This window comes from Hippopotamus amphibius, chromosome 8, assembly GCF_030028045.1.
Source record: "Hippopotamus amphibius kiboko isolate mHipAmp2 chromosome 8, mHipAmp2.hap2, whole genome shotgun sequence".
NCBI classification, from domain to species: Eukaryota; Metazoa; Chordata; class Mammalia; order Artiodactyla; family Hippopotamidae; genus Hippopotamus; species Hippopotamus amphibius.
This window is the reverse complement of record NC_080193.1, coordinates 99,266,190-99,281,766: the sequence shown is the minus strand read 5'-3', so window position 1 is coordinate 99,281,766 and position 15,577 is coordinate 99,266,190. Positions and strand designations below refer to the sequence as shown.

The following is a 15,577-nucleotide window of genomic DNA, read 5'->3' as shown; positions in this document are numbered from 1 at the left end:
AGTTAGAAGCCAATGGGATGCCCCTGCTTCCAACTCAAACTTTACGTATTTAAAATCCATTGGGAAAAAACAAAGCAAAACCACTGACTCACTGAAAACCATTGTGTGTTGAGAGCGGTGCTGTCCACTCCTGCCACCAGCACCACCATTCTTCTAGAAATCCAGGAAAGAAGCCTCTTTTTATTCCTTTTCCTTCTCCCTTGTTCCTGACATCCAATCAGTATGTTTCCAAGCTTTTCTGAATTCCTTTCCATTTTTTATTGCCACAACCAGTTTCAACTTCATTGGCAAGCCTAACCATTGCAGTAGCAGCATCCTAACTCACGTCTCTGCCATGAACCTCTGTCTCTTAAACAATGCCAGATTAGTCTTCCTGAATCGCAGCTGACCATCTCTCCCTTGTCCCACTGGGTAGTCTAGCCTTCCATACTCATTATGATCTCACCTCCATTAACTTCTCCACTCTATTCCTCACCACTCGCCTTCATACATCTCATACACGTCAAGTGAAACCGCTCCCTGTTCTCACACAAACCATGAGGCGCTCTGGCTGTGTACGCATCTTCCTCCATCTGGAATACTTTCTCCATTTTTGGATGTCCAAATACTGCTCATCCTTGAATGCTCTTTTCAGATGCAAAATTTTCTGTTCCCTTTGGCTAGAAATTCTCTCTTTCTGACATGAACTTACACAGCATTTTGTCCCTCTTTTAAGCACTTGAAGATTTCTACCTTGTTTGTGTAGTTATGCATCTTCCTTCTTCTACGCGGCAGTCTTGGAGTGTAGAATCCAGTTGTGATCATTCTTATATGTTCCACTGTCCTTAACACAAAGTGCTCAAAAATACAAACAAGTGAATTTAAAAAAAAAATGAACGGAAGGCCAAAAAGACAAAAGATGGAATGACAGAAAATTGGAAAGATGGAAGGATAGAGGCAGCAATAGCGTACTATCACGGGCTCAAATGAAATCTCAAAATTCATCAGACGGATTTAAAGGAGGAAAAATAACTGTCTATAGTCACAATGTGTTAGGGATGATTTTTCCAGGAAGCCAGATATGTGAAAGAAACCAAGTAATACCACCTTAGTGTTCAGATCCACCCATTGCTGAAAGCTACAAAGTAATGCAAATAACAGGCTTTTAAACAATACAGGGTTTGGGTTTTTTTTGTTTTTTTGTTTTCCTTTTTAAGAATGACTGTGGGGTTTTTTATTTTGTTTTTTAGTTAATTTTTATTGGAGTATAGATGCTTTACAATGTTGTGTTAGTTTCTGCTGTATAGCAAAGTAAATCAGCTATACATATATCCCCTTGTTCGGATTTCCTTCCCATTTAGGTCACCACAGAGCATTGAATTCCCTGCGCTATAGAGTAGGTTTTCATCAGTTATCTATTTTATACATAGTAGTGTATATATGTCAATTCCTTTCTCCCAATTCATCCCTCCCCCTTTTCCTCCCTTGGTATCCATACGTTTGTTTTTTTACGTCTGTCTCTATTTCTGCTTTGCAAATAAGTTCATCTGTATCACTTTTCTAGATTCCACTTATAAGCAATATTACACGATATCTGTTCTCTTTCTGACTTACTTCACTCTGTATGAGTCGCTAGGGTCAACCCTCTGCAAATGGCACAATTTCGTTCTTTTATATGGCTGATAGTCCACATCTGAGTAATATGTGCCACATCTTCTTTATCCATTCCTCTGTTGATGGTCATTTAGGTTGCTTGCATTGTCCTGGCTATCATAAACAGTGCTGCACTGGGGTGCATGTATCTTTTTGAATTATGGCTTTCTCCAGGTATATGCCAAGGAGTGGGAATCCCGGGTCATATGGTAGTTCTATTTTTAGTTTTTTAAGGAACTTTAAGGAGAACCATACTGTTCTCCATAGTGGCTGTACCAATTTACATTCCCATCAACAGTGTAAAAGGGTTCCCTTTTCTCCATACCCTCTCCAGCATTTATTGTTTGTAGATTTTCTGATGGTGGCCATTCTGACCGGTGTGAGGTGAGATACCACCTCAATGTAGTTAATGAGGCAGATGAAAGAGCAAGGAGCTAGAGATATGCTAATGAACAAGTTAATATATTCACTTCTAAACATGAACTTTTGCTTGTACCTGGCAATCCATAGGCTCTCAGCACCACTCCTTTAAAGATTGCCTAACTCAAACATTTCACTAATAAGCTTATCTCCTTAAGACTACTTTTTAAACATCAAATCAAGAACAGCACGATCTCAAAAGCTTCTGCATTTACACAGATATTTAGAAAAGCATCCTTAAGTAGAAAAGAACAAGAGTTTAAAATCAACTACCATATAACTGAAGAACTGGATAGATCAATTTCAAGCATTATTCTTCATACCCTGTCAATTTCAAAGGCAGAGAAATGGATGAATGAAGCTGTCAGTTCTGGCGGTTTCACTAGTACAGTGGGCATCTGCTTCTAGTTGCAGAGTGTTAATTTCTTTCAGAGAAGCCAAGTACAATTTTGGAATGTATCTTAAACATGCCTGGATTGGAGATCAATAAAAAAAATAAAAAGTTCAAATGTCCCACAAAAATTAAAAATCGTAACTCTCTACAAGAGGAATGTGTGATTAGGAGATTACTAATTTTTCTTCATGAATTTTGTCCTAGCCTCTATTTGTACCACAAAATTCCTCAGCACAGGAAATGAAAAATTCCAATCTACATATTAAAAAAAGTAATTCAATTAAAAGCAGATACAAGGCACTTGGCAATGCCTTAGAGGAATAGTGTTTCTTCAAGTTTTTTGTTTGTATTACCTCGGTTATACAACATGAAGTTGTTCTTTTGCTTGTGATACTCTGAAAATGAAGAGAGAAAGGGCTCCTGATTAAATGAAACAGAAACTGGCATGCAAGACCTCCATTACAGCATATAACAATTTCCAATGCAACTTCTGGTTGGATTTCAAGGTTGGATACCACACTAAAGTCATCTTGAGTAGCATTTAATTGATCCACAGTTATTACACAAATATTCATCTTTGTTAGTCTAACCATAAAGAACCATGAATATAGCCCCCTGTGGTTCTTGACAAAATAATAAGATATAAAAATATATATATATATACTCTTTAAATAACAAAGGGGGAAAATACCTACCCTAGATTAGCAGCTTCCATCAATATCCAGGCAAAAGAAATTAAATCAAAAGCAAGGCTACTTCACAGCAAGATTTATTAATACATCCAAAAGAAAGAAAGAAAAATCATTTTGTCACACTATATACAGATAATACATACAGTGTTTTATACACATATTACATCAGTTTTTACACAAGAAAAATATACATAAAAATGTAAACTTTTGTATACAAAAACCCTTAAACAAATTAAACAAGGACCAGATAACAAAAGGAGACCAACCCATTATTATTTCATCAAATTTTTAAAACGGTAATACAGTACATTCATTGAGATATATATGGAAAATGTGAGCCATCTCTTCTTGTTTAAAGGGAAATTACAAACCAAAAGCCCATCATCTCCCAAAATGTGGTCTCCCCCAGCAACACTGCACCCAATGCCACAGATATGCCTTTCCTCAGAACTGGGGGCCTCTTTCCCAAATCTGCCAATCTCCTCACCTTGCTCCTACAGTCTGTGCAGAAACAAGTGGCTCCTAGCTTTTGTGCATATAACTAAGCTTCCAGCCACTATTTACACAAATACAGAGAAGATTCTCAGTTTGTAAGTTCCCTTTAAGCAGGTGTTTTTTTTGTTTTTGTTTTTTGTATATATTTTTAATGTATGGCCTGTTAAACATACTTGTGTGCCAAGGCGAAGGAGAACACTGAAAAAGAAGGGCTTTGAGAACGGCTAGTCCTTGCTACCGTGCAGTTACTTTATTAGAAGAGATTTCGAAACTGTGCAACCTGTCATTTTACTGGTTTCCAATAAGCTACCTCACCTTTGATTTCCCACTGCAACTTGGTTTCAACCTGTACTTCAGTACTCTGGTTAGTACCATACAATTGCCAAGAGGCTAATGTTAAAGGCTGCTTCTGATATCAAGTTTTAGCTAAGCTACTCTGTGAAATCCCTCAAACCCCAACCTCTCTGTTGAGTCTTCAGGGGTATTCTTACTCCACCTGTTTTTTGTTATCATCTTACGATTTAGGATTGTCCATCTACACGCCTCTCTCTACAAGGTCTTGAAATGGAATCCACTGCCAACTCATCACAAAATAAAATATTTTAACAGTTTTCTCTTAATATTCTTTCATTCAGTGCGTCAAATTGATACACTAATGAAAAATACCTGAAGCTGTGGGGAGCAAGAATTAAATCTAGGTCGAGTGTACGCAGACTTGGAGTACTTTAAAAAAAAAAAAGTCTGGGAAGACCTTTAATTAAATAAATGCAAAACCTGCTTAAGACAGCTTCATGAGAGAGCTGCCTTCTCTCAAGGCTGAATTTCGAACAAGGCTGAATAACAATTAGGTGATATATTTCCCTGTAGCCAGAGAGTAGTTAACTTCCCCCAGGCAAAATGATCTCAATGATCATTATTTATTAATGAAAGGAAGAGGCAAATTGGTGAATTAAGTTGATCTAGGAGATGGTGGATGACATACAGTAATGGAAATGTTAGGATTGCTTTATAACTGAAATAAACAGGCTGGTTTGTGGTACATCTCCATTTCAGAGAGAGGAAAATGCACAAGGTTCCTCAAGTGAATCTCCAGCTCTCTTCCTTTCATGGGACAGATGGCATTTTTAAAATGAGAGTCTCCCTTTCAGTTAGGGGGAAAAAAAAAAACAATAAAAGGAAAAGGAAGATAAATAAATAATGTGTGGACGTCCTTAGATGAGACTTTTAAATGTTCTTTAAATAACTTTTGATAACGTGTTTTAACTCATTACATACAACTGCCACTGCAGTGACAATATTCCAGTAGGGGCAGCATTTTGCTAAATGTAAAAGATTGCCGTTTAAAACTCATACATATACATGTGTATATACAGGATATCAACACTATTTATATACATATATATCTAGAGAGCAACACTTCATTGCTTTTGAATATCTATATATCCACTCCCACAATATATACTAGAGACATACTGTGTGAGTACATACGAAAGTATATGTACACATGCTCCAACATGTATATATACACTTTTGTCTGTGTGTGCATAAAAGCTTTAAAGGCACAATATATAGGGATGCAAGTTTTCTAGAGAGCTGCAGCAAAGTTAAAACAGAATGTCACCAATGTAAGAAAGTCAAAAGGAAATATAGCAGAATTCATTACAGAAGAATTCATTAGTTTCTCATCATGAATAAAATGAATGATAGAATTCAAGAGGCTTTCGATTAAAATGAAAATGGTAAACTTATGATCAAATCACAAAGTAAAACAAATTTTTAAAACAACAAGTTAATGACAATAAATGACAAAATAAACCTAACACGAATGTCAATCATAAAAATCATAATTATGTTCTTTTTCAATTTAGGTAAAATGTCCCAAAATTACCTAGGTAAAATTTTCAAAGTAGTTTTGTTTGAATGTTGGCTTTTTGTTTATTGGTTGGTTGTTTTTGAGACAAAGATGATGCCCAATTCCCAAAATTACTACAGAAAATACTACCAAAACTTATTACCTTCTGGGAAATTTCAGAGACAAAGATATTTAAAAGAAACAAGTGAAATATTAACGAAGTATGGTTAAGCCAAATGATTCTGGCTGGAAAGGATATAATGAAGGGGAAAAAAACCCACAATGAAGTGTGATTTGTAAATGGTGAGAGATTGACTTAGAAGGTAATGAAGATGAAGAACAGTGGGACTGGCAAGTGAGAACAGTTCTAAGGGGAATTCATAAGACTATAATCCTAAGGACTTCTGTCTCTGTATGCTCTGACAATTACTCTAGACTGTTACCTCTTCTTGCTTATAGAATAATCCGGAATTTTCCATAGATGTATAATCCTGCTTAACAAAGGCTGTTTATCTATTATACACACACTTTTTTTAGGGAAATATATGTATATAGATTTATCTATACACACACATATACATACGTGTATATATAGATTTATACAAATGTATAAATAAACATAATACTTCTCAATCTTTCCAATGACAAGGCAAGTTCACATTCAGCAAAGTGCCACCACATCCCATATACACATCTCTGTACAGATATACACAAAAGGGTCTATTTTCACCCTTCAATCAGGGGGAATTTATTCTAGCAAATCCCATTAACCAGTAACTGAAGGGAGAAATGGCACCAATACAACCTCCCTTCTTTCATTTGCATGCATATGTACAAGAAATACGCAGATTTTTTAAAATCCATGAAGCAAGAGTGAATGATACTGGGAGATGCTACAAGAAATACAACTGTAAAAAGAACAACATACAAAGCTTTCCTAGGTCTTGAGTATATCTAAGGTGAATGAGGCTTCAAAGAGAACCACAAATTCAGATGTATTATCAGAAGTTGTTTTGACATGTTTCAAAGTATATGATTTTTTTAATATTAAAAATAAATGTGATTGGAGCACTTAATAACAACTCTAGCTTTGACTATTTTAGACCACCAGATACTCCAGTAATGAATGTATAGCAAAATGACAAAACTCAAAATATAGGAATGTATTTTTTTAAATTCCACATAAATCAGGTAAAAAGTCAAGGGTAGCATAATTTTTTTATAGCCAAAATATCGTGGTTGGGGGGCATACTAACTTCATAAATAACAACACAACTGAGTAATTTTTTTTTTTTAATTTTGGAAATAACTGAAATCAACCCAGCTTTGAAATGTGCATGGTGCAATGACCCCATCAAATCTTTAAACAAAGCAGCCCCTTTAAAAATGGCATTCTTTATAAAAGGCCTATACTTTTCTTAATTTCACCAAGAAACGGTGATCAATAATATTTCAAAACTCAGAAGATGAAGAAATCTATCATTAACATAAAAAAGGTTCATCTGATCTCTGGTCCCATCACCCCAATAGATAAACACAGCTCATGCCCAGGCCTGTTTCTGTCTTATTTTTATGCTCAAAAGCGAGAGCCTTGTCTTAGAACCTGCTGTATCTTACCTCATTTTAAAAACATAAGTTAATCAAAAGGTTGAAATAAAATGATATCAGAGCTAGCCTTTTAACATAACATAATCAAGAATTCGGTGTATTTATACAACAGAGACGATGAGGAAGTAACTCCAATACCCTCAACTAAATAAATCATATTTCTACCATACATTCTGTTACCTTTCTCTCATTTTACCTAAGCACACATTCATCTCTCTCACACACGTGCCCCCAATGTATATTTTTGCATGTGTGTAAAAACACAGACATATACATGCACACAAGTACTTTAATTCTATTTTTAAGTCACAGTGGGAATTCCTTAGTGAGGAGGGATAAAAAGTTCCTGAATAAGACACTGAGAACATCTAGATTTATTATTTTCTCTATTTTAATTCCCAACTTACAGCATAAACTGTAATTAAAGAATAAATCCATAGGAAATAAAAGAAGTCTTAAAAACTTAGTTTACAAATTCCAGCTACAGTAGTTGGGAGTTTCACTTGATGTATGTATTTCTATTTACCCTGTAACTAAGCTTCTAGCCATCATAAGTGTAAACCACAGATCATTTACTAAAGAAACATGATTCTCAACAGTTCTATGAGCAGTAATAAATGGTCTAAAGGTGTTCTACGTTTTGAGGCCCCAGGATATCCTTTTATTTTATATATCTGCAAGGTAGCAAAGGATAGCTATACACCTTGACACGGCAGAGATCCAGTGTAAAAAGGTGCTTCACTAGTTTGTTTTGCCAAAAAAAAAAAAAAAAAAAAAAAAAAGCTCATATATAATTTTTTAGCTATTAAACACATAGGCAACATAATTCATTACACTCAATACAGCTTTAGTATAAAACTTATAATTTATGAGGTGATGTTAATAGCATAAATTAATATACCTTTTCTCTTAAAATCTACAATAAGTATTCTGAAAGCTCATTGGGGAAGGAAATTTTTAAATAAAAGTTTTAAAGCTGTGTGTGGTGGGAAAGGATTCTGTATGCTGAGGCTGAGATGAGAGCCTGAAGGAGAAGGGAAAGCGTCCCATGCAAGACACCGTAGGCTACAAAACCAAATGTTTTCTCTTTCTTGAGCTCTCTTTAATGATGAGTCACCTTTAGTTTCTTTTAAAACTATTTTCTCATTTTAAAAACTGCCCTAATTTCCACAAGGAATCCCTGAGACATACTCAACACTGTACAGTGAAAAGAACTATCACTGTGGAGAGGGACTGATTCAACCCTTCCAAGCAGATGAAGACAATGTCGCAAGTACCAAACCTCCCATCCCTTCCACACTCATCAGCTGGAGCCAACTGTACCTAAACAACATAGGGTGGAGTCATTTCAGGGCAAATCAGTCTATTCCCCAAGTAAAAGCAAGGGTGGCATTTAGCTGCATTGGAGGCTTCTGCACTGCATGTTGAAAATTTTTCCAAGGGGAACTTTGGGTGCATATAGAGCTTACTTCGGTGGTCCCCAGCTTAAAAAAATAAACAAAAACAAAAATCAAGTGAAAGAAGAGGCTTCTATTACTCTTGGGCCAGGAGCAGTACAGATCGTGTGCGTGCGTGCGTGTGTGTGAGCTTACTTCAGTGCTGGGGGTAGGCTGAGCAAGCAGGCAGAAGGGAAAATGGAAGGAAAGCTGTGCTGCCCTACATTGCTAAGAGTTAGACAGGTTTTCTCTTATAAGACTGTTTTCCAGGCTGAACTTTAGATCACCAAAACCCTGCCATTCAAAGTAGCCAAACATTCCCAAGATTCGGGAAACTGGGGTAAAAAAAGTCATTCCAAATTTGCTTTCTCTCTCTCTGAAATGCCACATTTCTTTTGTTTGATCTGCATCACAGTGCAGAGAGAGGAAAGCTAACAAAAAATAAGAGCTGGAGTGAAAAGAGACTTTTTGCTATTTAGAAATAAGGCTAAGTTTGACCCACAAATTTTGCATTAATGACACTGATCATTAGGAGAAACATAATTATTCACTTACATTTTATGTTTTCTTTCCTAACTCACTGGTCAGAAGAAAATCCTTAACAGATGCCCAAATATGTTCTTCACTGATATCTTATTACACGTCTTTTGAAAGATAATATTTTTAAAATGTTACTTGAATCTACTGAACATGGATTTTGGGTCCCTCCAGAATATGATATTGGAAAGCTTTATAAAGTTCAAGATATTAAGAAGTCATTACATTGTTTTACTTTTCTATAGAATGCCCATGAAAATTCAGTTGTTTTCAAAGTATTGAGAGGAAAAAAAAAAAATCTGTGTTCCATCACATATACATTCCCACCCCGCCACCCCATCCCCAAGAAATACATTCCTCATCAGGAAAAAAAATCCTTGGAGTGATGTAGGTGTCTGTGATGAAAGATTTGGTATGACTACATTTTCTTCCAGGGAATCCTTTACATTGCCTGATTAAACTGCAGAGTTCTGTTGACCATTTAAAAGACCATTGTATTATTCTATATATACCAGATTAAAAATAGAATTTAATAGAATATTAAAAGAAGGCTAAAAAGAAAGAGGATGAAGAAACTGGAATCTACAAACCTAAGCAAATTTTAAATGAATTTCAAACCTATGAACCTGAAATGATTAGTTTAGTGTTATTAATATCCTCATCTTTTTGCAATACCAATCCACAGCAACCTTTTGAACTAACCTGGAGAAAAGGCAACGGCCTCCCACAAACACTGCTGACGAAGCTACCACCCACCATCAGCACCCCAATGATGCAGGGGCACAGGAAGGGCTGCAGGCAAGTATCAGTGGACTTACAGGATGGGCGTGACCTATGCAGGCTCAAATTCTAGTGCCAAATGATAAAAGCCCAAGGGTATATATAGGTCAATAGAAATATAATTTTTTTCATGTAAGAAGCAAATTACACAGCTAGGGCCACTGTGTGTATCACAGACACTGCCTGCCTCCAAATCCAAGAACTGCCTTTGCCTCTGAGGATTATGATCACGGACTGAGAACAAGCTCTGATAAGGAAAAGCTCTAGTGTTAGTCACAGGAAGTGATGGTTCTTAACCTGCAGTTGAGAGATTGAGCTTACTTAAGAAATAAATCTTATAAATAATTATTTGGCAAAGATAAAGTATTAGCTTTCTTTAGCCTTAAATCGCTCAAGACAATGACTACAATTTTAAGGAAAAGAAAAAAATTTTTTTTCCAACCTTATCTCCATACCTACTATTTGCTTCTCATTAAATTATACTCTTTTCATGGAGGGACACTAGACACACCACACTGCTTGCCAACTTGAAATTGCTCAGGAAGTCATTTACGAAGCAGTTCTCTCTCACATGGTAGGTTACTAGAGAAAATAATCCTTTGCCATATAAGCTATGCGACGATAATTAGAAAATTTTTCCATTGCATAGTCTGTCACTTGGTGGGTTAAAGGTAATTGCTATTTACTATTGTGAATTGTTTACTAACTACATAATCTACCCAGATGTGCAAATTGCTAAGCCATTTGTACAGAGGAAAAACAATGTCTTAAGTACTTTAATTAAAATAATATTAACAATTTTGTAGAGAGTGTAAAGGAGAAAAACACATCTTTCCTTCGGATGCTACAGATCACAGCCAGTGAAATTATACATTAGAATGGAATTCAGATTCTCAGAGCACAGAATGTATCCATTAACTGCAGCAACTTTGTAAATTAAATCACATTAACACAATCCAACTGGCCTTTATAAATGGTCCCAAAGAACTGCTGAAACAGAGTGAACCTTCTTTGCCACTCTTTCTCATGAGTTTAACACCAGAATGAAAGCCAGTATCCACCTAATTAGATAGAACCTTATATAAAATTTGTTTTTGATTCCAGTATTGCCTTATTATAGCATAAGCGCTATTTTACAAGATACTAATTTTCATATTTCTGGAGTAAAATACACTTCATTCCTTTTTTTACATAGTAATAGCAAACCTATACTACTAATAGACTAGAATTGCTCCATTGGCTAAGATAACAACATAACGGATACCTCCGGGTTCACAGATGTTCCTCTCTCTTCCAAAAAGGGACTCACAAGAAACAGCAAGAGCAAAGCAAATCGCAAGCTCGGATATTTGTTTTGAAGTAGACAAAAGGAGAATAAAAATCTGTTTTTTGCTAATTCCTCAGACCTACACTGGTACTTTCTGCAGGTGCCCTTTCTTCAGCTATCATCGTGGGCATCTACAAAAAAATGAATGTACTCAAAGTTTTTGGTGTGAAGCTGTAACTGGCAACATTCCTGATCATTTCATGCCTCCTTACCAGAAAGCAGAAAAGGGCTTAAAAATGCACAGAAAACAGAAAATTGCAAACAATAAAATGTGCAACTTACTGCAGACTCAGTTTTGATAACTGAAGAATTTTAAGCAGCTACCACGAGGGACAAATAGCCAGAAAAATTCAAATCGACATCCCATGACTTCCCTTTACCGTCAAAGAAGGGCTGATAAGAAAGTCAGTGTGTTCTGTACCACGTTTACCTCAATAAAAAAGAAAGTCAATGGGCTGCTCTGCTACAACCTTTAATTAGTACACAATGGAGACGGAATCGAATCACTGGGAATGGACAGTTATCGCGTGATGATTATGATGGGATGTGAAGAGTTTAGCAAACTAAATGACACTTTTGAGCAGAGGTAACTACTCATAATCATTTCATTACAGTACATTAAAATAAAAAAGCTTACTAACATAGGTTTACAGGTGAGAAATATTCAAATTATTTGTTCTCACCCTTCAGAATAGAAATTTATGGTGCTACCAAATATAATTTTGCTTTGTGACATGATTTTATAATTTAGAAATTTCTCAATCTGCAAAAAAGGCAAAGCTATTAAAAAATAAATCTTCCAATCAATTATCATGATTTAAAAAAAAACTAAATATATTACAAACATATTTTTGGCCCACAAAAAGAAACTTCAATAAATACAAAATAGGGCATATAATGATTTCATACAGTCATGTGACATTTCCCCTCCATAATCTCAGGCACGTGGTATCTGCATAATGCCTGCTGATCACCAACATTCCTTTAAAAAGCAGAGAAAGAAAAGCTTTCAAAAGAAGGGACTGCTTAGAATTAGCACGGCATAAAGAGAATACATATAGGAAGTAGGAAAATACATCCAAATCTTTACCTATTGAAAAGGAATTAAGATCAAATATTCCCTGACAAATGAATTATTATATCACATCATTAATAGATATGTTCTCTCTACTCATCTTTTAAAATATATATATGTAAATTAGACTAGACTCAGGTATAAATAGCCAATGGTATCTCAAGGGACAGTGAAACTTCTCAGCAAAAGCAGAGTACAGATGCCTTTAAAATCTAGTTCCACCCTTGGGCAGGGGGTGGGGGGCTGGGGAGAAGGCAGGTAAAAAGAAACCTCATATATTCATTTCATAGTCACCAACTTACTAAACTACCCAATATGATTTTTAACCCTAAAGTTCTGGTACTGAAGAAAAAAATTTCCCCAAACTTAAACCTAAATACTTAAATTATTTTAAAAGTACCAAAGGGTGGGTAAAATTTATGTCTAATTTCCATATTCTGCTTTGAAACTTTAAAATGTGTATCCTTCAGATATTACACATCACTTCACAACTGGTACACTGATTCTACAAGTGTCTTCAACATTTTACAAATCTTACCAAAGAATCACTACTGTAAACATGAAAAGTTCAAAAGCAAAAGATGGATCAAAGAGTTCACAGATCCCATCTTTCCAAATCTATCTGACCTATCCTGCTTTTCACATCAAAATATTTTCTTTAATTACATCTTGCGAATATATTCCATGGAAGAGGGATTTATAAACAAATGCATGTCTAAAAAAGGCAATATAACCAACCACCAGACCTCAGAATCACAGCAACCCTGCAGTCCTTCCAGGCAAGCTTTTCATGACATCCGCAGGGCAATGACTTCACGTGAATTCAGCTTTTTGTGTTCTGGGTTAACTCAGTAGAAAAGGGTTGTGCTATTCACGCCACCAGACCACCACCCTTCTCCATTCAAGAAAGTCGGTTAACTCAGCGGGAAAGAATGACCAACCTTATTAGGGCTGTGAGATGTGGGAAAGGAGAAGAGCCTTCTACTCATTAGGAAAGAAAAAAATAACAATGGGACAGCTGCTTCCTGCCCTGCACAAAGACACACGCGTGGGTGCACACATACACACAGGCAGTCAAAAGACTAATTTTTTTCTTTTTAATTCAACATGATCACAATTAGGAATGGAATCCTGGCCTCATGTGGTGTTTAGCAGTTGGTGCTAAGTCAGAGCCTTGATCTGCCTCTACACACCATTTGCCATCTCTTACACAGGAACTCGATGAATGGGCTCATTCTGTCTAGAATCACCTATGTAAAGACCTGGTATTAGAATGGAAAGCATGGATCTGAATACTAGGAAATAGTAAAGGGCACTGGTAATCTGAGGTATCTTCCACTTCTAGGACTTGCTGCTAAAGTCGATTCTATCCAGTCACTGTGCTGAGCCACTAAGGAAACCACTGGGGGAGAGTGGGCCTGCCAGGAGGGAATGAGCACCAGTGCGAAGGAGCACATGTGAACACTGAAGCGAGGTCCACCGCGGGGGAGCTTGTATAACGGGAAAAGGGAGTTCTCCTCTAGTCCCCATCTGCTATTTTTAAAATCTTCTTTAGGAAAAGGGGAGAGGGGTGATAAAGAGGAAAAAAAGATAGAAAACACCAGGTTCCCCACCTGCCTGCAAACACACAGACATGCTCAGTTAGGGGAGGTAAAGGGAGAAGATGCATTATTGGTACTTGTAGCTGTGGCACCTGTTACTGTGAAGCCTGTGGGAGGCGCTATCGAGCTGTGGCTGGGCTGCAGGTCCTTGGGAATGCCACTGTGAGAACTCAGCTGGTGGCCAAAGGCTGCGCTGAACTGAGGGAGTTGCTGCTTGGGAGAGGTGGAGGCCAGCAGTTCAGCAGAAGGCCCCATGCCACTGAAGCTGGTCTGCGGCAACCCCGGAAGCACACTGGAGCTGCTGGGGGTCACGGTGGCGAAGGCAGGCTGTGTGGTCTCTGAGTTCGAAGTGGCGGGTGGCGTGGATAGGGAAGTGGAAAGAAGATGTCCGTCGGCGCCGAGAAGGTTGCTAAATGGAGAGGGATCTCCGAGGCTGACAGGGAGACTGCCCCAGTGAGTTCTGGGGTTTACAACTCCTCCAAGGGGCACCTCAAGTTGGGCTGGGAGCAAGTGCTGCGCCATGATGGGCATCTCTGCCGAAAAGGTAGCTGCCATGTTATCACCAGAGTACGATGTTGTGTGGGGAGAGGTGATATGGTCGCTGTAGGGAGACGGCACGTGCTCACTGTCATAATGGCTTCCATGGGGCGAGGAGTGTGAAGGATCACTGCTGTATTGCTGTCGTGAGGTGATGAGGTCATCTGCCTTGCTCAGCAGCTGGGCAGGATGTGGCCTCTGGGAGGCATGGCTGCCATCATGAAGTCCATGAAACTGTCCTGGGAAGGCTCTCTCCCCAAGTGCACTCTGGCTGATCAGAGTGGCAGAAGTAAGGCCAACGTTGGCTGGGGCAGAGAACTGCCCCTGGATCTGCCCTGCCAGGGGTGTAGGTGGGTTAGACAAGGTAGCAGAACGGAGCAGGTTCTCATCCAGCTCTAGACTAGAGAAATTGTCGTGTACTATACGCCCATTCAGCAGCTCCCCCAGGTCCGTGTTTACCTCTCGGCTCAAGGACTGAATTCCTGAAGCTCCAGTCCCTGTGGAGAACACCCCTATCCCTCTATCGGACAGCTCCTGGACGGGCACACCATCTGACTGGGTGAGCACCCCCATGGTACTCAGGCACTCGAGAGACGTCACGGCCTGCAAGGCCCGTTCAAGCTCCTCGGCCTCTTCGGTGGTGGGGAGAAGGTCTCCGTTCTTTCCTGAGTGAACAAGAGCCATCGACAGTCAGCAGAGCTTTCGCTGTCCCAGACCATAAAAATCGTACTTTGGAATTATTTGTGACAATATTCTATTAAAGACTGGATTGGAAGCAAAGAGTGAAATATTCATCTGCGGGACAGGTGGGGGGGGGCTCGCTGTCCCGGAGCCTGAACCACACCTTCAGTGCACTCACAGCACTCTCACAAACCATCGTAGCAAAGTGCTCAGTGCTTAGGCGCCTAAGCACGGCCAACTTAAAACCCTGTGGTGACTATCGGATTACACGTATGTTTTTAGTCATGTTAAAGGCACTACAACATCAGACATATCAATCCGTTCAGATCTGAAACAAAAGCCTGTGCACGAGGAGCCCCCTTGATTCTTCTACTCTTGGGCTCTTCTAGCTGGAAGGGCAGCTGTGAACCTAGAACACAGAACTCACACGCATATTTCAGCGCAGCACCAAGCACTCAGCTCACTTCATAGGTTCCTTCTGAAACGCTTCTGTGTTACTCTCTACTCTTC

General features: G+C 38.2%; 1 protein-coding gene across 4 annotated transcripts in view; it reads right to left on the bottom strand.

Moving 5' to 3' along the window:
* Positions 1-3,205: 3,205 nt before the first annotated feature.
* INO80D (INO80 complex subunit D) overlaps positions 3,206-15,577 on the bottom strand; it is a 66,902-nt gene continuing 54,530 nt past the window's right edge. For all 4 annotated transcript variants that reach the window (XM_057745111.1, XM_057745108.1, XM_057745110.1 and 1 more), the window contains one exon: positions 3,206-15,051. In XM_057745111.1, coding sequence (XP_057601094.1) covers positions 13,886-15,051 — 1,166 coding nt within the window. In that variant the 3' untranslated portion in view covers positions 3,206-13,885. The remainder of the gene's footprint in view (positions 15,052-15,577) is intronic.